The following is a 22,713-nucleotide window of genomic DNA, read 5'->3' as shown; positions in this document are numbered from 1 at the left end:
TACTCGATGTCACATCTTGCCAGTCAGCTCAGCGCTGTCACGGTAAGACATCACGTCCCTTAATTCCATTCTGTGGTGTGGCAGTGGTCTGTTCTTTAGCTAAGCTGCAGCAAGGAGACTCTGCAGTAACAACACATTACCTGAATTTCCTTTTCTGCAAGGGAAGCAATCAATATTTTATGATGAAAATTCCTGGCTCACAGTCCCATAGCTCTGTACAGCTGATCTTTGCAGCAGTTCACATACTGATGCTGCTTCTGATCCCCAGTCCATGTGAAGGGCAGTTAAGCTTTAACTATTCCACATTTTCAAAGAATTGAGGATTATTTACTTGTGTTTCCATTCTTTGATGGGAAGCCATAAAGCCCCCAAATTGTCCAGACAGAAAACAACTCTAGCCCTGAGGAACAGTTTAACCACATCCTCCTTTTGAGGGTTCTAGTTTAACCACATCCTCCTTTTGAGGGTTCTGTGAACAAATACTCAGCAAAAAGCTAAGTTTAGGTACAACAATTTTAAAGATGAGAGTATTATAATAAGCATTGCAGGACATGAAGGAAACAGTGGGAAGCTGGTGTCCTCGAACAGACTTGAGGCTCCCAGTGTGAAAGGGGGTCACAAGTACAATCCCCAAAAGTCTCAAGAACCACTCTTCTTCTGCATGTGAGGATTTCACATGCTGATCTGAAGACCCTCTTGATCTGTGGAACTGATTGACTGTCACAGCTATAGAAAAGAGCTGATGACATATGTGGAAAAGGAATAATTTAGCCAACAGATCTTTATATATCTGCTAAATATCCCTGAGCCTTATCTATTGACACAGTCACATCCATATTACCCAGGACACAGTGGGTAGCTCTGTACATGCCATACTCTAAGCACAATCAAGGATGTTTTGATCCACCACTATTCTGAGACTAATACTTTCCTGGTGCTGTTTTAGGGCATTGCTTCAGTTCAAACCACCTGAGGCTTCTGTACACATCACACATACCTGGGGCTACCAAGGGAACATGCAATTTGTATCAGTAAAATCACTCTTGCTGGCCAAACTCAATCCAGGTCTCTAAATGGAGAAAACTGAAGCATTATGAAAACATTGCCTGCCCATATAACTGCATTTATACCGACATAGACAAATATCATCTCTAATTTCCCATCCTGCCATGAAACATTAACAAGTAGTTAATGTCAATCAAGCTTAAAAGGTCAGCAGTTACTGGCTCAGCATTTTAAAGTATCCCAAATTTTTCATAGAATATTGCTATGTCTTCTCCATACAGGCCAGAAACGCAGTGCATTCAGCTCTGACACAAGATTTCAGAAGCTTTTTTTGTTGCTCTTGCTATTGTTTTTAAACAAGGGGTTCTCCAAACAAAGGTCATGCAACCTGGAGAAAATTATCAGCCAACACAGGGTCTTCTCAAACTCAAAATTTTTTACTCTCATTTCTGAATCAAGTCCTTTAATTAAATCTCCAGGCTCCTAAAAAGGGCCTTAAAATTGTGACAGCATGTTTTCCTCACATTTTTTAAATAAATAAAATTATGGAAAAGTAATTTGTGCAAGCAGCATTGATCACACACAGTACTGCTTGCAGTTTTCAGCCAGCTCAAAAAGATTCAGCAGGCTTCTCTTGGTGCCACACACCCAAAGCTTCCTCAGCATTTAGCTTCTTTTTCTGCCTTACCTCTCTGCTACTTTTCTGCTCAGAAAAATACTCACAAAAATAACCAATGAAACCTCTGCATGTTGCAAGCTGGGGCATGAAGTTATGGAGAGGTATCTGGTCACCATCAGGCAACTGTTTCCAGAAAATAAATTGTATTCCTATGTTTTTATTCACGAACAAACTGTATTACTTCTACCAATGTTTGCCACCCCAAATGTTATCGGGCAGGTCTAGCAGGTCTGTGTACAAAACTTTGTGAGTAAAAAGTATTTTTCAGCAGCACCACAAGGAAAGAACTGCAAACAAGTCACATTTTGTGAAGCTGGGCTCTCTGCTCTTGGTAAGGGCGAGAAGTATCTGCAGATCAGTGAAACTGGGACACAAAAGCTGAAGTGAGGAGAAGCCGAGCAGAGTTAGGCTGAACCCTTGGACTGGAGGGCAAACGCTCATTAACAAGGGGAACAACTTGGGAACAACTCCTACCTGCCTTATTCCCAATCTCCCACGCCCAAAGAACTGATTAACTCTCACTTGGAAAGGCAAAAGTCCCCGCAGGGCAGGAAATGTGCTGGGGGAGGCACAAGGGAGGGAAAGAGCCCCGGATGGCTGGGGCCTAGTGGCCTACATGCGGCTGAGATGAAGGTAGAAGTTTTAATTTTACTTCCCTGGCTTTTAACAGCAGTAAGAGCCAGGGCTTACTCAATTGGGATTCCTAAAAATAGCACTTGCCTAAGTAACCACACAGGACCACATGGGGCTGTATTTTCCTTAACTAGCTTTTGATCTAATGGAATTCTTCAGTTAAGTAAAAGAAGAAACGGGGTCTTTGTGGTGAAAGCACATGACCAGGAGTTAGGAAAACTGGCTTCTCCTCCACACTGCTACAGATTTGTTGTTTAGTCTTTCATGCAAAACAATGTAGCTCTTAAAGTACCTTTCTACCTCAGACCAAAACCTGTGACTGCATTTAAAAGCTGAAACATCCGTGCCAGCTTTGCTCCTTCCAGCCGGCCATGCAGCCAGAGCTCAGTGGCTCTATCCATGAGCCAGACAAGGATTCAAAAATCAGCCTGCTTGCACTCCACACCTCAAAGCTACACTGGCTGCAATGGGGCTGAGGTAAGAAAAGTTTTGGTAAGTCTCTATGCACTGCATTTATCTTTCTGCACTGTGCTGTTGCACTGTCCCCTGCGCTTCACTCACCTCACATAGGAAGTGAAAATTAAGCTTCTAATAGATGGGAGCACAGTGCATTAAGCACTGGTAGAGAGTCTGTCTAGCACCCGGAGATGCTCAAATCCCACAGCAAAACAAGGCAGCTAATGCACCCAACGCAAGGAGGCAGAGCTGCAGTTCAGCGAGGCTGGAAAGCACGAGAGCAGAGCGGAAGCGACACATGCTGGTATTTCAAACAGTCAACAAGCAGCAAGTAACCTGGTAAGACCTCTGAGACCCTGACCAGGACAGACAAGCTCTGCCCTGCCAGAACCAGCTGCCTTCCTAGGTTTGCAGGACCCTACCTGCTTCCCACACCCAGGAGAGGGCTGCAAAGGGCTCACAGCTGAGATGAGCCCTCCTACCCTGTGACCTGCCAGCCGAGCTGAATGCTTTCCCCAAACACCCCCTTCCACCCTCCCCAGCTGCCACGTGAGCTGCTACAGCTGAGGGCTCCCGAGATGGGATTCCCCACAGCAGCAGTTTTAGGGAAAAGACACTGGACAGCAAGAGACAAGCTGGAGTGAACTGTAACAGCAAATTAACCCCTTCCCTGGCTGCTGGGAAAGTGAGCTGAGCCTAGCACAAAAGGAGGGGACACTCAGGCAGCCACACTGCAGAGAAAGGACATAATACACCTGACAATACATTTAAACAATGCAAAACATCCTTCCCAATGCCTTCAGCAAGTCAGCTCCTATCCTAAAGATCTAACACACTTGGGCCCACAAGCGCTTGCCAAGTTGTCAACATGGCCTTTGATATCAGAAAGCTTTGAAACCCCTGCCTTAAAGGCCAACACTCGCTTCTCCACCCATATTTGAAATGCAAGATGCCTGAAAGCTATAGAAGTATTTTAACACTGAACATGCAGGAGTCTACACCACAGAGCGGACACGTTGGCTGGGAGCTGCACTTGGAAAACTAACAAGTCCCCTACTGCTACAAAAACCGAAGCTGCGTAACGGAAGACATGCCAGGGATCGCAGGAAGCTCAAGCCTTCCAGCACTTTCTGAAATCTCCACGGGGAGATCAGGCCAAGGAGCACCTTGTTTAAACCTGTGCTACATGCCAGGATAGCAAGGAATGTGGGGCAGGGAGGATAAATTGCCACCGTTTTCCTTAAAAAAAACCAACCAAACAAGAAAACTGAACAAAAACAACCCTGCTTAAATCACGTTTTGCACCAAACTGAGGCGTTATGAGTGTTTGTTTTCGCTCGGGGGGGGGAAAGGATAGTCAGTAAAATGTTATTTCCCCACATGTCACCAGAAAACCCATGCATCCCACCCTGCAACTCAAACATTACAGCTTCATGCTTTTTTCATCTAGGTGTAATCCATTCTCTATTTTACTTCTGTTCCTTTTCCAGGGGGTATATGATGTAATTGTGATCTTCCAAGTCCAGGACATCTTTTTGACCCCTTGCCTTCCTCCCAGCTTCACAGCTGAAGCCACTACAACCCCAGCCATTCTTCATCCCAAGAGGACTCCACAGCACACAAGATGCTGAGACCATATCACACACCACGATCCACCAGCTGTGAGCGTGATGGAGCACCAAGGCCCCACCCCTCAAACCTACAGCCACCCCAAACTCATGATTTCACTCATACATCAAGTACCCTTCTCCCCAGACACAAACAAAACAGGGTAGCACATGTTTCAGTAGGAGTTGAGTCTTCCTACTCAATTTAGGAGCTGTAAGACAAGCACTAAGGCTGGTCTGATCCAGCCTTTTACAAGCTTTACATTTCACACTGATGTTATCAGCAAGTAAATCAAACACATCACAAGCAAAAGAATTTTTCACATGTTTTTGCTATATGCATTCCTCTCAACTGAGTGTTCCGGATACATTAATTGTTTTCTGACAGTCATCTTTTCAATTAAGATCTGCTCCTTCCTTCCTTCCTAATTTTGCCAGTATGTTATACAAAGTTTAGTTGCTAACATGTTTCAACAGGGACAAGAGGAATGATCTGTAGAGATTAAAGCATGCCATGCATCAGCCAACTTTTCAAACAACTGACAAACTAAACACAAAACATCTTGAAAGGAGAGGTTTACAGAGATGACAGCTCTCTTATGATGGTTGGCCCCAAGATCATCACCATTTCTGTCAGTTGTCAAAGGTGTTGTGTTGCATTTTAAAACATGGCAATTAAATCCCCAAACACACAGAAGAGGAGAGCCCACAAATGTTATACCTATATTTTATTAATTCAAATCCAAGCAAGATCACCTAAGGTCATCTCTAATATGTACTAAATAGCACCACAGGAGTTCTGTTCCAGGTTTCACACAGGATCCTTGATAAAAGTGAGATGGAGATGATGTGCCCTTATGGATTACTTTCATTAACACAAACATCCAAGTTCTGCAGTCCTTAGGCTTAGCACTTGTCAAGGGCTCCAAATCAAGAGCTTGTCTGGTCATAAACATCTTGGTATAGAGTGTGCTATTTTAAGAGACCAGCACCTATGGCTCAACTCCAGATGAGCAGTAAATGAACCATCCGCTCAATCCACAAACAGAGGAGCTAGTGGTAGGTTTTGTTTTCAAATAAAGATGCTACTGATTGTACATCAGCAAGAAGTCAAGTTGTAAGGCATTAACTAGTATGCTCTCATCTCATTTTCCCACCAGCAACATGATTCTCAGATCCAAGTTTTATTGCTCAATAGCCACAGCTTCTGCCAAAAATCACAAGGGAGCCAGGGGGAGGGGATGGCAAATATGAAACGGGACAACAGCTGTCAAGGTAATTTGATAGCAGCAATGGCTTCTTGAACCAGTGGACACTCTTGAGAATGTGAGCCAAGGCCTCCAGGCATCCACAGAAAAGCCAAGTAAGATAAAGAGCTCGGTGAGAGAGCAGATACAGATGTCTGAGACAGAGGAAAGAACAAAGAAAGCCAAGGCCATCTAACTTCTAAGAACTTCAGTTTTCCAAACAACAACAAAAAAAAAATTCAGAGCAAGTGTCCAAATGAACCCTCCCAGCCATGAAGACAAACCATCTTTTGTTTGAAAAATGTTTGCAAGTTTTCCCAGTACTCTTTCCAAAAACATCTCAAAACTACAACATCCAAACAGAGAAGAGGAGTGAAGAATGAGCTGACAGATTAAAAGATCAAGTCAATAACCCTGTACAGGTTGAAATCTAGCTCAACTTCCACTAACAAGTAGTCACCTGCATTATGAGATTCACATACATTACACTTAGCACAAGTCAACTCCTAATAGACCAATGCCCACAGTCAAAAGGTGTGTCCATAACAGAGAAAATATCCAAAAGGAAGAGTTATCAGTGGAAACCCTGAAAGTTGCCATACTTTTAGTTTAGTTGGTCTGCTAAATGAACCATCCCTTCAGCAATGAGTCATATGCTTTGGTGAAACAGTAAGAAGAAAGCTCTTTTGCCTGTGTCTATGTGGCACCTGTTTTGGTGACATTAAATGGATCACAGAGATGTGCCAAAAACACAGGCAAGCACAAACAGCAAGACAGGAACATGTTAGCTGGGACAAGTGCAGCAGAGGGAGGTCAGACACTAATGATTACTCTCATCAGTAGGTTTTACCCTTGTTTTTAGGATAGTTTTCATTTTCTGTATTTTATGCTTTAAACTTCTCCCATGCTCTGAACAATTGCAGTTTTCTTACTTTCCCTCTCTTCCTAGGGCTTCTGGATTCTCCTCAACCACCCCTATACACAGGATTGTCTCAGCAATCTCACAGGAGTTTGCAATAGCTGGGAGAAGAAAAAAAAAAAGCAAACAGAAATGCTCACAGCTTTGTTCAGTATTATTGCCACTTGCTACAGACATGTGACATACCACGAAACATGCACCCACAGATGCATTTTGGCAGTGAAGATGAAGCAGATCAATTGTTTCTTCATGCTGAAGTTAACATTTTGACTGACACTAATGCAGTTAGTCATTTATGTTAAAAAAAGCTTATTCTGATAGAGAAAAAAAATAGATAACAACAGGTTACCAAAATTTAGTATTAAATTTGAAATCAAACTGCAAACTTAATTTAACACTCAGTTTTTCTAGTTAGATCTTCAAACATCATACTTGGGCCAAGCAGCCCCTGGTTTGTCCAAGGCTGCAGATCTCCCCCAAGCATTGCAGCTCCCTCACCTGACCCTGGAGGGACCATCTACTGCTATTTTTGAAAACACTTACTAAAAAAGCCCTCACCCAACACAGGAGCTTTTGCCTTAAGTGCTGGTCCTGCAGAGCAGACACCAGACCTGGAGGAGCAGGGTGGCCTCTGCAGGCCTCCTGACCCTCACAGGGGCAGATAAAGAGAATCCACAGAATGACTGCCTCGAAGCCAAACAGGTTTAACAGCCCTGCACCATCTCTGAGGCAAAAGGCAATTTGCTTGGTATGTCACAGATAAAACGTGCCTGTGTTGAGGCAGGGTAATGAGACATCTATCCCATGCCACTTCAAAAGGTTAACAACTCAAAGGTTGCAACACTCCCATCTCCTTGCCTGCAAAGGCTGCCCTACCTAGTCCCACCATCACTCCCTTTGGCTCCCTGTTCCAACACAAAGGGATTAAAAATTAAGGAAAAATAATTGTATCTAAAACTAGAAATCTACTTTTGTTACTTTTGGTAGCAACTTTGTCAATGACATTTCTGAATTCGCACTTTACTGAAGGTTACCACTCACTCACCTCTCCATTTAGTGAGTCAAAGGAAGAATGAATTAATTAATCCCTGTCCCCCTCCTTCCCTGCACAAGCCAAACTCCTGGGACAGGGATGAGAAAGTGGATCACACCTTCACTGTCCCTGTCACATCCATTTTCTGAATGGGACAAGCAGGATAATTCTCAGTTCTTCCCTCCTTCATCTCCTATGTCAATGAAAACAGTAAAGAGCCAGGTCACTATGATCACAAGCCCAGCACATCTCTTCAAGCCAGAAAAACGGTGCCTGGATTATGAGTCAACACCAAGCTTCTGCACACACCGACACTTCAATCAGACATCAGTCACTAGAGGAAGCACAAAGAGACAGTGACAACGGTATCATCAGGCCACAGGTTCTTCCAATTCTGTGTCACAGAGTCAAGTCCACCCTAGGGAGCAACCACCAGACTAGTGACAGAACACAGCCTGTCAACACCCTCAGAAAAAGCAAGACACACTGAGTGCCATATGGAGGGGGCTGCCTGCACCGCCCTAGAGCAGGGCTGGACTATCACAAGGAGAATTCTTGCACACCCCTTTAATTGTTGGAATTAACTGGTGGGCTGCGCCTTCCCCACATCACATCACATCACCCCACATGGAAAAAGGGAAGAGTCCAACTAAGCCATCCTTTTTATCTCAAATGAATAGGATTCACCAGCAGTAAGAACAGACTTGGGTCTGTGTCACTGCATCCCTCCCAGCCAGCTTGCTGAAGATTCCTCGGAATGGGTGGCAGTGAAGAAGAGTGCAGTGTTACCCGCTGGTATAACTGACCTGTCCATGGGGCAAGAAAAACTTTCCAGTGGCACCAGGATTAAGGGTTCAAGACTTTCTGGTTCATGAGAGACCCAAGATATTTATTCATACTTGGGTTACCACCTTGTCACCAACAAGAAATAAAGGATACTCACCTGCATGTCCCTCAACTCTGGGAATTTAAGCGCTAACAGGTTGACTCTTAAAGATTTGCCTACTAGGTTTTCAGCCCAAAAAAACAGGAAATTATTTAGTACATAATTAATCCTAAATTGGGCATTAGTTTAAAACTGTCTGAAAGCAAAAGTTAAGCAGCACAGGATAAGTGGCATCTCTGACTCAGTAAAGAAAAAACAACCTATCAAACCACTCTGTGTCAGTAAGAGGTAAGAAACCAACAATTAACCCAAAAATTACCTCTGCAGCAGCAATTTTGGTAGCCATAAAGCTGCACAGAACAGAGCACTAACCATGGGACATTCACCTTAATTGTCTCTACACACTTGCCTAGTGGATGGCCTCACCTCATCAATCACCTAGTCTCTTTGTGTTTTTCCTCACCTCCTGCCAACAAATAGTGCCAGGAGAACTACACATTGATCTGAAAAGGGAGAGTGAAAACACTAGAGACAATGACAGCCAAGGAGCTCAGGGCAAGAGAAACAAGATCTGAGTCACTGGAGGGGCTGTTGGTCTAAAGAAAGTTTCAATCATCATGCAATGAAGCTATTACATGAACATTAAACCAAACTCCTATTTATAGAACCTAAATTACAGTAGACAAGCTGAAACATACTGGCTCCCACTAAACCAATTCAGCTGATATAAGGGAAAGGGATAAAAATGAGTCCTCATTCTACAGCAAAGTAATTGAAGCACAAGGAGAGGCATCACAATCAACCACAGCTTTGGACAGTGCTAGGAAGTCCAAAAGATAAAACCAGCACTTTATCCTTGCCCAGCTCTCAACTCACTTGAAGCAGGTATGCCCTTGACTTCCTCAGGTCATTTTCCCATTATGAAGGAAAAAATGCAGGAATAGGAAAATTAAGTCTCAGTTTTGCAAGGATTAAAAAAAAACCAAACCCAAAACAAGTTTGGTCCTATTTGTAAGACTTTTTGTATCTGGTCTTATCTTGAGGGTTTTTTCTAATGTCCCAGTCATCCTCAAAGTCACAAAAAACACTGAGATGAGAATTCCTTTTGTTAGGAGAATTGTTCACAGCAAGAGTTTTTCCTCCCAGGAACTACATGCTGCCTCTAACTGTGAGAGTACATGTTTAATCACAGTACACATTCATTCCTTGTCACAACTACTAACTGCAGCACTGGACAGGATGGTTAAGATAATCTAATTTCTTAAAAGAATCTTTGGAGTTTAAAGCATTTCATTCCCTCCCAAATGATCACTCTAAAAACAGGACACTGCAGTCCCAGTGATTTTCAAAGGAAATAAACCCAGACACTCCTAAAATCCCCAAGCCTACCAGCTTCTTCATGGTGACTCTTTGCTCAGCATCCTCCCTTAAACTTTTACTTTTCAAGCACTGTTCAAGGCACTCAACTCTTTCTATTGATCAAGAGGTGGATTCAAGTAGAAAACAAGGTACCTAGAAACAGCTTCCAACACTTTTAAGTGTGTTTCCAGGTAGAGATCAATCAGGTAGTGGGAACAATGGCAAAGAACAGATCATCATCAATACAAACTTGGTAAGAGACATTTTCTTAATTTCTCTAACCCATGCTTGGATTAAGACAGTCCACACAGTTATTAGTTCTAGGATGCCTGCATGTCTGTCTGGAAAAAAAAAAAAAAAAAGCATGTACTGATCTCTCTGGAAAGCTAAATAATTTAAATACAAAACCATCAGGAATTACAGCTAGACAACTTCCCCCTTTCTGAATATTTTCCTTGGAACTTTTTGGTTGAAGCCTGTGCATTGCATAGGGCTTAGAAGGCTATTACTCTTGGAAGCTATACTCCCAAATTCTTTCCTTTACTGGAAGATGTGAGGTTGATGATTTGCAAAGAAGAAATGTATTAAAGCCTCTTACCCCTGGACCACGTTCAAACAGCAGGCAAGCAACAAGTTTAAACCCACTTTCCAGGCCAGGAATCAGAAATGAAAATGTCCTCAACACTAAAATGTATGCGTGTCTTCACTCTACCCCACACACTTCTGCAGTGTCTCTCTCATAATAAAACAAGGCTTGTTCAAAGATTACAGCAAAGACTGGAAAATTCAAAACAGCTGCTCTGGAAAGAAAAAAAAACATTAATAGAATAGAGCCATTGACATCAGAGCTCTCCTGGTAGACCTCTCATCCCATGCACAGCAAGTGTTCCCATGCAGAGAGGAGGAGCAGAGGCTGGGATTCCCATCCACGGTGCATCACACAGCACAGGGAAACCTTCATCCCCACCCTGAACCCCAGGAGCATTGAAGAAAGCAGGAAAGAAGAAATCTACTCTATTTACTGGCTCATTGACTGCACACACTACAACTGCAACTGCACTCACAGGTTCGGCTCTACGACTGGCATCAAGCAACAGATTGCTGTAGTTCTTGGAGCCTGCATCCAGTAGGTAATTAAGTTTTTTCACTGCCACAGCTGCCTTCCTCAAGCTCTAACCTCAGGGGATTCCCACGCTGGGAAGTTTCACCCCCCACCATGACTGCCTACAGGGTGAACTGTGGAACTTCTCCATTTCCAGGTTCTCCTTGGGAGCCTTCAGACAATACAGCACCAGCTGAATTAAACTAGCACACTACTGGTAAAGCAGCTTCATACTAGTGATCACAAATACCCTCTAGCTTTTTGTCAAACAAACAGAAAGACCTAGAAAACTGTCAGTCCTGATTATGATGGAGAGGCTGGGTCCATCATATGGGATCAGAGCTTTAAGCATGCTGTGATCCCTGTAAGGGTCACAGGAAAACACAAACACACCAGAAACTGGCTTTCCTCTACACAACACACAAGACAGTCTCCCACTCCTCTTGCAAGTGAGCATTCAAAACTTTAGCAGCTGACTAAAAGGGTTGAGTCTGAAGTACACTGTACAGCATTTTTATTAAGAGAGATAATGATTTGGACAGGGATCTTGATTACTCTAGGAGAAATCCCATCCACACAGTATAAGCAATTCTTCAACACTAAGAGAAGGAAAAAAAAATACTCCCCATGAACAGTGTGAAGTTCTTGAAATTCACTGTTTTGAAATTAGTGTTTTCAAACCTAACCACTCCAAAAGGCTCCAGGCAAATTAGAACATCAACAAGAAGATAAAAGTTATTCCCCATGAGGGTAGGGAACCAGCATGCAACAAGACCAGATCACATCTAAAAACAGCATAAATCCCAAACCTTTACAACCATGTAGTCCATGTGGTGAGCTACTCACAGGTCCACTGGCCCAACTTCCAGTGAGGCATCTCTTATTCCTCTATTCTGCTGGAGGAAAAAGAAGACCTAAAGCAGTGAGTCTTCAAGGTACTTTGAGAGATTCTTCCTCACCCAATACCCACACACTGCAACAAGATATTTAAATAAAAACTGAAAGTCAGAAAGCCAAAAAGCTTTATCTGTACACATACCTCAGCTACACAGCAGGGAAAAAAAACCCCACACAAATTCACAGAGCAAAATATATCACATTAATTTATCCACCTTGAATCAAAATCTTAGTGATGTCCCTCAGAGTTCAAGTTAGAGCTACTGAGTAACTCTTATTCACAATTCTGACCTACTTTAATGAGTAAAAAATTGAACTGAAGCCTCTTTACTAGATGCCCTTTAATATCAGCTGAAGGTCCCTGTCTGCTCTTGCTGTGTATGGGAATTGTAACAGTAAGAGCTGTTCTTGCTTCCAATGGAAAGATGTCCCAAGCAAGATAGGAAGAACTAAGCCTGCAGCTTGCCTAAAACCCACAGCCACACCTACTTTCAATGCCAGATTGTAAATTTTTATCAAGAACAAGTTCACACTGGCAGATTTTCTTCCTATTTGTAGGAATCTAGAAATTGCTGACAAGCAATTCACAAGCAATAAAAGCAGGCAACTGATCGTCCTTGTCCTCATGTAATTGCTGCATGGAAAGGGGTCCCGCAGGCTGCACTTTGAACCCTCCAGTGCAAAGGGTAGGCAGGACAATCTCCTGAAAGCCAGAGGTGGAGTCCTGGAAAAAAAACAGAAATGGCAAGATCCTTCCTAAAATCGTTTGCTGGCAGCAGAGTATCCAACCAAGGCAGAATCAGCATTTTTGCTGCCCTCATTATCCATGGGTAAATGGGGAAAATAAAGCCTTGTTCACCTCCACGAGGATCAGCTGTCACAAAAGGCTCTGTCACATCACTGTAAGAGATTATACCACCATTAAAAAAAAAAAAAAAAAAAAAACTTGTTGTAAAGAAAACCCCAACTTTCATTCACACCTGCTCTGGGAAAGAACCTCAAGGAAGTAGGAGCCCGTCTGAGGGCACAGTTCACCCTGCAGAGAGCAATGTTACCACACCACTCTCATCTGAAGAGCAGCTCCTTTTGGGACTGCCAGCAAAAGAATGGTGTCATCCCAACAGAAAGCATTACAGAAAACAGAACTATACAGATCTTTTGTGCTCAATGTATGTGTTCATCTCCCAGCCCCAGTGCCTTCGGCTGGAGCAAAGCTCTTGTGTGGTTAATTAGTAACTGCAGCTGAGCCCTGTTAACTTGTAAACTCCTGAGGCCTCCACAATCATCAGGTTTCAGCTACCAGAATGACAGGCATCACACTTATTCTGTCCTTCAAAATAGGATTCCTTGATGAGCAGGGCTGTTGTTTCATAAACACTGAAATTATTATACCAAACAATTCATAAGTGAAATGCTTCAATATAAAGAAACACAAGTGAGTCCCAGCCACACAAGCTTTCTTTGCTTTGAAGTTTCTGTTTAATCTAGGGCTTGGATATTTTAAGACAAGTTGGTTACAAGACAAGTTGTTTTTCTAGTATTCTTTCACTAGTCCTTTCAAGCAGATATCATCACCAGTAGGTGAAGAGCAAGTCTGAGTAATGTTTTTAAATCACAAAAATAACCACAAACACCCATGTAAGAATCCCAATTTCAACATGCCAGCCAACACAGACAAAGAAACACCTCTGGCATTACAGGCTGTGTACTACAACAAGCCAATCCTCAAAGGAAAACAACCTATATGATGCCCCATAGACAGCATGGAAGTGTGGAAAATCCTGGAAGCCATTCTTCACTTCAGTGAAAGCTGGCTGTCTACCAAAACTCTGGAAGGCTCCCAGACAATTAACAGAAAACATGACAACAATGGCTCAAAGATTCCCAAGGGCACCTACCTATGACCCTTCAGAGTGGCAAGTTACTACAGACAAAGCCATAAACAGGGAAGAGAACACATCTGAGTAAGGGAGGACCAAAAAAAGGAAAGAGTTAATGGAGACATGCTCTTCTCACACATGTTTTGTATAACATCACAGCATAGCTTATTCTACCAACTATTGTGCCATGCAGATTTCCTGGCCAAGGGAAAAAGTGCATTCCTCCACAAGAAGGTTAATGACAGATTTATGCATCTTGTTTTCTATGATTATATATTGGTGAAAAGTGAAACAAAACCCCATCACTTGATAGTCCTGAAATGACTCAGTGACCTTGGCAGGAGCCAGACTGGATTAACCACCTGGTATGGACTGTTAGCCACGGGCTGTGGGCAGTAGCTCATTAGCATCAAGTATTTACACTCCTATTTGTAGCTGGTAGGCTGTAATTCAGGACCTTGTCAAATTAACAAGAGTGCCAGGTCGCACTCACTAGGGTATGGTTCAGAGTACTCTGTGTTGAGGGCTAGTTTTACAAGCTCCATTAGTGAAATTGGAAGGGACTCAACAGTAGAAGTGCCATTGGCCTACCTAGACTGGCAATTGCCCCACAGCTCTGTAGAGGCACATAAGTAAATGCAAAAGTGAGCTCTTGCTAAGTATTAGTGAAAAAAGCACAGCTTGGTGGTCTACAGATTTGCTCAACACTGCTTGGCCACTGCTTTCATCCTCATCCTACTTGATCCTGACTAAGCTGCTGTATGACTGACTTAGGACTCTTAATATTGAGCAGACATTAAATGTTTAAAGGAGGTGAATTAGTGAGACTTTGAATCCTCCAGGTCTTAATTCCTGTGCACTAGGATGTGTGCCCCCCAAGTGAAGTGAGCAAGACAAAATGTGACACCAGACAACACCAGGAAGATGAGGAGATCTTGTCACAGTCTAGTGGCACTGATGCTCTAAGTTAAGCAGCCTAATAACCCCCACAATACTTCCCCCCACTAAAATGATTTCTTCAATAAAACAGGGAGGAGACTTGGGCTCATAACACGTATGAAGTGTGAGGTGGCTCACACCCTCATTTCCTAAATTACCAGCTGGAGTGATACCATAGCCTGACAAAACAAAACCTACCTTTGGATGGCTTCATGCAGAACTGACAACCAGAAATGTACTACTAGACCCACCTCTCTCTGCCACTAGCACTACACAGCTACAGACAGGAGACACCCACTACTGGTGTTTGTTTCTGTGTAACAACTGACAAAGGTTCAATGCTGATTAGACATGCTCCCAGAGAGAAATAAGCATCTAGGGCTATTTAATAAAGACAGTATCTTTAGTCCCAGAACTTCCTGAATCACAGCCTGATGAGATCAGTAAGCTTCCGTGCGGAACAAAATAAATTGGCTCTTTTCTAATACTTTCTCTAAGCAGCCCCAGCCATTGTCAGGAATTACCTACTGCAGAGGATTCGCTGTTATTGTTCTTATGCCCTCAGAGTCAACTGAAGTTCACTGAGAAAATGTTCTGCTCCTCAGAGCCTCATGTCAGCAGAGGAAAAAAACAAAACTCAAAAAAATCTCAGACCTGGAAGGACAGTGTGATTGTTAAAGTACCTGATCAGTTTCCTACACTAATGAATTCACTCAGAAGTTGATATTCTGCCTCTTGGGTCTATCCTGCTCCAACACTGGCTGTGAAATGCTGTTGGCTGCACAGACTGACCTGAAGTTTACATCTGTGCCTATTACAGATAACCTCTACAGACACAGAGAAAGCAGATAGGAGTATGGTTCACTTGTGGTGGAATTCACTCCCATCAGCTTCAGCACTGGAAAGCATTTGCTAACTGAGCAAACAGCTGAGGGGAGGAAAAGGCAACTTCTTGTGTTTGTCAAATGACAAGAATTGTGAACAATTGGTTAAAAAGCAATCAAAGAACCATATCCAACACAGGCATCAAACTCAAACCTCTACTGCTCAAGCCATTTAATTCACTCACTCCTCTCCCTGCCAGCCACCTGAAACACATTTCTTCCTACTCTCAGCAGCAGAAGGACTCCTCAGCCAGGCTTCTCACCAAAGCTGCTCTTCTAGTAGCCTCTCTTCTCCTGGTGCCTATAAAATGCTCCCAGTAGGGAGCCCAGGAAGAACTGGAGCTGCTCCCTGATGCATTCCCCTTGGAGCCTCTCCCTGGCCATACCAGCAGGAGGGCTGCCTGCAGTCACCCACATCCGCTGCTCCCGCTGGAACGAGCACGCATCCCCCAGGAGCTCTGCAAGGCCAGCAGAGCTCTTGGCAGTGCAGTACCTGCGGGTGCTGCGCTGTCAGACAGCCAAGGAACAGTTTGTCACGAGGCAACCCCCACATGCAATTTTTGTTCAGGGAATAAATCTGCAGGCATAGCATGCTAAGACTTCTGTTTCTTGGTGGCAAATTCCTTCCCACCTACCACTCCTCTACTCTCTTCACACAGAAAGGTCTCCACACTGGACCTCCTCAACACTCTCTCTGTTACGTGAATTTCCCAAAAAGGATCAGAGGAGGTGCCTTTTATTAGCTAAGCAGCCTTGAAAACGATATTGTTTTCCAAGAAGTATTACGTGCCTTTCATAATCCCAGAAAGGATTTATGTAGTTTCTTCCAGTTTCTCGTAATGCTGCAGTCACAGGGTTACACGGAAAAAGTGCCCAGGAGACAGACAACCTGCTAGATAAACTAGAAAGTGAGCATTCAGACATACTAAATCAAAGTTACTCAGGTGAAGACTGGACTCAGATTCAGCAGGTCATAAAACTTGAAAGGAACCAGGAAAGAAGCCACCTACAAACCTGGATTAGAGCTGCACCAGAAAGATAAGTGACCTAATAACAAAAAAGCCCCTCAGACCAAGTGACCTAATAACAGAAAAAAACCTCTCAGACCAACAATAGTAATGCAGAACTTTGGATCCCTGGGCTATGAATTACTTGCTATCCTATCTGTTTCCAAAAAGAGGATCTATGTGCTCAAAAGAGAAGTAGGTCTAGGTATTCCTCACTGCACTCAAAAGTCTGAAGTTTATGTTTCAGGCTGCTGGGACTTGGTTTTCTTTCAAGGGGGAGGAGGAACTAGAAAAGAAATGGACAAATTTTTTCCTCCATGACCACTCTAAATCAAGGACCAAACACACATGCTACTAAAACCAGACAACGCAATACCAGCAAAGCCTGAAGAAAGTATCATCAAGCTGAATCTGACAATGTTTTCAGGGGAGAAAAACCCTTTTAAAGTCCAGTTGGCAAATATTTTAACAAGGAATCTAGGAGTTTTCTCAAGGCTGCCATGTGATTAAGAAAATGAGAGCTCAGAACTGCTGCACAGTTATTGTGGCTTCTTTGCAACAGGTTATTAAGCTCTGATCTGTAGTATAAAAAAATAGTGGAAACAGATATAAATAAGATCAAAACATATGACTCAAAGTCCCCAGATAAGGAGGACTCCCACTGAGAAACTGCTGCCCTCCAAAGCCATCCAGGCCACCAGGAATACAGCTGTAGAATGGCTTGCAGAAAGTGGGCCAATCTTGAAATATTAGTATTATAACATGAGGCTTTTCAAACTGAGTTTTTGAGTTCTAGCAAACATGGAGCTAGAAATAGAACTTTGGATTTAGGTTCACATATGCAGAGATCTGCCTGTGAAAAACACCAAGAGCAAGTGCCAGAGAGCATTTAAGCAGAGACCAAGAGAGACTGTCAAAAAGGAACAGAAAACAGGGTGGGGGGAAGAAAAAAAAAAGGCAGGTCCACACACACATTGACAAGAAAAAGAAGATCAGTGGAGACAGTTCACCAGGTTCTTTCCAAAAATGACTCCATGGCCCATTCAATCTCTGCTGCAGTTTAGGAACCAGGACACAAATCAATCCTGGAACAGGTAACACCTTGCTCCCCTTTACTGCAATAGCCAACATTAGATTAAATACCTCTTTGCTCTGAGCAAAGTCAGGCAGGTTCTTTCCTAGGCCAGTACAAAAGGTACCTTAGACTCCCTTGCATTAAATTTGAATAATTGAATTCAAGTTAAGCACTCAATCTGCTTAACCTGTAGACAAGTGGATTTGACAGCTCTAGTAAAAGTTTAAAGTCTGTTTTTAGAACAGAAAAATCACACCTATTTCAAAGGCTACTTATTTATTTATTTATTTGCAAGTAAACCATGCTTTTTAGAGGAGAAGCATGTTTGTGGACTGCTTCAGGAATCATGTTTATTCACACTTTAGGAGATTAGACCAGCAAGGGGGTGGGAATGTGCTGAAGCTCTCTTAAAATTAAGTTTCTTGCCCGGCAGCATGGAAGTGAAACAGATACTTATTTTGCAATTGTAGTCAAAGAATGTTAACAATAGGCCCACCACCAAATCCTCCAGCTGTTCAGGCTAAGCACTAGAACAAGTACAGAACTACCCATTTCATCTTCTGCAACATACAAGGATGTATATCCTGCTGTGTTTGGCTTTTAATTGCCTCATTGTAAGCCTCCATTCCACATTTAGGTTAAGAAGGTTTTGCTTCTCTCCAAAATGTAAATTTCAAAATGCCACGTACACAGCTAATTATCAAACTTACTAGAAAAAAACCCAACCTCTCTCCTCAAATCAAAGTTTTAACTGGCAGCACTATCACATAAACTGCCTTTTGCACCCAACAGTGGTAGCAGGGGCCTGGGTATCAAAAAAGACACAGTTAAGAGTTTTGAAGCAAGCTGGCTGTGGCAGAAGATCAATGTGATGGGAAGGGAATGATTAAAAACTGTAAGCTTATTTATTTCCAGCACTCTACTGGAGAGTAACATGCAATTTGATTCTCACCTTTAATTTGGTACATTCTCATGGGAATTTGGCAAGGTTGCTCTGAAGAAGAAAGTTGGAAGAGCTCTTGCAAAAGACACTGTGCTATGCCAGATCAAGCCAGCTATCAGTTATTTACATTCATTTCAAAGGACACAAAGGAAGCCACTTATTTCCACTATATCTGCACTTTTTAAAGAGAAACCAGTTAGGACAAAGCTGATTCTAACACAGGGCTTGCCCATACAGACCAACCAGCATAGTGACTCTGGAGTAAACATTTAAGTATGCTCAAACGAGCCTGAATTAATTCCCAACTACAGAGACTATTCCAGGGCTCAGCACTGGCAGGAGGGAACACACACGTCAACAGCCATCCTGAACCTGTGCTACTGGGATGTTTCCTAGCACAGGCAAGAAACTGGCTACCAGGGAAAGGGATCTCTAGTCTGCACCTTCCAAGCCACCCAGGAGAATTTTTAAGAATCCTATTTTAAGCACCAGTTTCAGGAGCTCTAAGGAGGAATTTGGCTTAGCCACCCTCGCAGGATTAACGCGCACACCTAATTCTCCCAGCTGTTCAATAAAAGGACTGTGCTAACACACAGAGCATTCCATCCCTTCAGACCAGGGAAATAAAACTACCAACATAACATGCATTTCTTCAGACACATTGCTGCATACAGAACTAGAACACACCCACAAGTCCCACTACAGGCTAAGAACCCTATTGTGCTATCTGGAGTCTGAACCACAGGGACAGAGAGGAAAAAGAACCACCCTCCACTCACACATGCAGCAAAATCCACCTTAACCAGCCAACAGTTAAGTGACATCATTGAGTTTCCCACATCCAAGCTGCAGATCCTGCAGTGTGGAAACCACAGCCAAGGGAGGCCCTCCCTCATCTCTCCTTCAACACCTCCAAAACCAACTAAGACTTCCCCATCTCTACACACAGGCTGAAAGAGATAAAGATAACCACCACTGCACTGGTCAGTAAAAAGCAGGACTACATTCACCTTCTATACACAAAGATGAAATAAACATGAGGTAACCTTCCAAACCCCCAAAACTGAGTTAAACAGAATGAAGAAGATCCAATGCCATGACACAAGAGATTAGCATGTGGACAAAACAGCAACTGAAACTTAAGTCGTAATTTAAACTTAGCTGGAGAGAACATTCACCAATTCACAAAGTTTTTTTTTCAAGGTAATTTATGCAGTTAATAAAAGGTGAGATCAAATATTCCCCACTAGATTTCCCCTCTCAAGCAAATCACCCCCCAGGAATTGAGCTGTTCCATGGTACTTTGATCAGATCTCCCTGGGTATGAACCCAGGAGTCTGGTGGCATTCCAAACAGCCTCTCTTTTTCCAGCACAGGAGTCCACACATCCAAACTGTCTGAAATTTCACTAAACAACTACTTTGAAAGCTCCCTCCTGCACAGGCCACAGAGCATTATTATTTGCCTTGCAGAGAGGAACAGATTTTAAAAAGAAAATGAAAAGATGTTTCTTCCTTACTCATAAGCAAGGATGTTTTTTTCCTTACTCATAAGCAATTCTTCTAATAAGAATTAAGTTGTATTTGTCAAGTCAGCACCACCTACAATTAAGAGAAAGGCGTAAAGTCTCAGTCCCATTCTGATGCAACTAATATACAAGTTACACTAAAGAGCTAGAACGTGTCACGTCTTTGCTGAGCCTGTGGTCCTGAAGCACAGGATAGCCTGGGGAAAAAGAGCTGTAACTCTGAAGTGCAGCACCAACAGGTGCTTTGGAATATATTTTAAGACATTGAAATGATTTATGAGTTACAAGATCAAAGTGTCAATCAAAGCAACTGGAACACGAGCAGAGAGCTGAGGTCGGCTTGCTGAGCCTATGAATGGAGCTAAAACGCCTTGTTTATCTCAGCACGTGTGTGCACTGAGCCTGAAAGGCACCGAGCAGCCCACCCACTCCCCCCAGTCAGGCCAGCTGAAAAAGCACAGAGAAGACACAGCCAAGGAATGGGCGCAGATTCCCGTCAGTGGTTCTCACTATAACAGACAGATGAGTGGAAAAAGCAAGAAGGAAAACAACCTTGCTTGGCACCATGCCCATACACACATCCCAGTGCAGTGGGGGGAAAAAGGGCTGGGGGCACATCCCAGCCGTGGATCAGCTTTCTGGCCCAGGGAATGAGCAGATCTGGCAGATGTCTAAATACTGGTCACTCACAGTCCAGAAAGCACCTGCCCACAGCCCTCCATGAGCAGGAGGCCCCGCTGCGGAGCTCCCTTGCTGCAAGCAGGTGGATGCTGACCACCACCGAGCAGCACCTCCCCATCACGCCCCGCCCCAGGCACGGGCCCACCTTTCTTGAACTCCTCCAGCATGGCATCGAGCTTGGTGTCATTGAAGACAAAGTGCAGCGGGTGGTTGTAGAAGCGGGTGATGGTCTTGAGCGGCGTGCAGTCATCGGGGTCCACAAAAGCCAGGTCCTTAACAAAGAGCAAGTCCACGATGTTGGAGCGGTCGCCCTCGAAAACAGGGATGCGGGTGTAACCGCTCTCCATGATCTCGGACATAGTGTTGAAGTCGAGCACAGCTTCGGCGGCGATCATAAAGCAGTCTCGGAGGGGAGTCATCACGTCCTCCACAGTCTTGGTGCGCAGTTCCAGGGCTCCTTGGATAATGTTGAGCTCCTCCTTGACTAGATCGTTATAAGGGTCGGTGACCCGCAGCATCTCCAACAACTTCTCACGGTTATAGACCGTGCCGATCTCCTGGCCCAGGACACAGTCCAGCAACTTGCTGACGGGGTAGGAGGCCGGGAAGGTCATCATCATGAAAAACTTGGTGAGGAAGATGGTGTTGGCGCCCACGGCCAGGCCGTGCCGAGAGCAAATAGCCTGCGGCACGATCTCGCCGAAGATGACGATACCGATGGTGGAGACCACCACGGCCACCAGCCCAGAGCCGGCAATGTCATCCAGCAGGATGGTAAGGGTGGTGTTGACCAGGACATTGCCCAGCAGGAGGGAGCACAGCAGGTAGTTGCCCTGACGCCGCACAGGCTCGATGCGCTTGGCGTAGTTCTTCTCTTTGTCCGTGCCACAGTTCTGCACGATGCGCAGTTCCATGGGGTCCAGGGCCATCAGGCCCAGGTTGAGGCCACTGAACATGCCCGAGAGGCACAGGAGGAGCGAGATGAAGATGACCTGCAGCCAGAAGGGCAGCAGGAACTTCTTCTCCTCGCCCACGATCATCTTGGTGTCCTCACCGTCATGGTAGATCCAAGTGGTCTCACCCCAGGGCGGGGGTCCCGCCGGCCCCTCGACGCCCGCCAGCCCTCCGGGAGCCCCGGGCCCCAGGGCGGCGGCGGCGGGGGCCGAGACGGAGGTGCACAGGTAGTAGGACTTGCTCTTCTCCGTTTTGCGCAGGGGCTTGATCTCGATCTCGATGATGCCCGAGGTGCGGCGGTTGAGCACGATGTGCGGCAGGATGATGATGTCCGAGGTGCGGATGCCGCAGCGCTGCGGGGCCCCGCCGCTACCCGCCGACCCGCCGCCGCCCCCGCCACCGCCGCGCCCCGCCGGCCCCGCCGCCGCCCGCCCGCCCCGCCGCCGCTCGTGCTCCGTGAAGGCGATGCGCGACCACGTCTCGTTGTTGATGTTCTGCCCGTAGACCCGCAGCTTCACCCGCGTCCGTTCGCTCACCCGCAGCGCGCCCCCCTCCATGAAGGAGACGTCGTCCGTGTCCTCCAGCCGCAGGCCGATGATCACCGTCTCCTCCGCCGCCGGCGGGGGCACGACGGCGGCGGGCGGCGCGGCAGCGGTGGCGGCCGGGGGCCGCCGGCCCAGGCAGCCGCCGAGCAGCAGCAAGAGCAGCAAGAGCAGCACCCGCGCCCCCCGGCCGCCCCCCGCCATGTTCCCACCGGGCAGCGCGGCCATCTTTAGTCAGGGCTCGGCGCCGCCGCGGCCCCGCATCACCGCGCAGCGCCTGCGGCGTGCCCCGGCTTCCCCGGCGGCGGCGGTGGCGGCGGGCGCGGCGGCGGCGGCGAGCGAGGCGCGGGCTCGGCTGCCCGCGGGACCCGACGGGCGGCGACTGCCGAGCCGGGCCGACCAGCACCGCCTCTACCCGCGCCCGCCCCGCCCCGCCCCGCCCGCCGCTCGGGGGAGG

General features: G+C 45.2%; 1 protein-coding gene across 1 annotated transcript in view; it reads right to left on the bottom strand.

Annotated features, from left to right (window-relative positions):
• Positions 1-22,484, bottom strand: part of CNNM2 (cyclin and CBS domain divalent metal cation transport mediator 2) — a 115,511-nt gene extending 93,027 nt beyond the window's left edge. The window contains exon 1 of the mRNA XM_066554218.1: positions 20,906-22,484. Within this exon, the coding sequence (XP_066410315.1) occupies positions 20,906-22,484 (1,579 nt within the window). The remainder of the gene's footprint in view (positions 1-20,905) is intronic.
• Between the last annotated feature and the right edge of the window lie 229 nt (positions 22,485-22,713).

The sequence above is a fragment of the Molothrus aeneus genome, chromosome 8, assembly GCF_037042795.1.
Source record: "Molothrus aeneus isolate 106 chromosome 8, BPBGC_Maene_1.0, whole genome shotgun sequence".
In the NCBI taxonomy this organism is placed as follows: domain Eukaryota; kingdom Metazoa; phylum Chordata; class Aves; order Passeriformes; family Icteridae; genus Molothrus; species Molothrus aeneus.
Note: the sequence above shows the minus strand (reverse complement) of the source record. Positions and strands in the feature narration are given on the sequence as shown.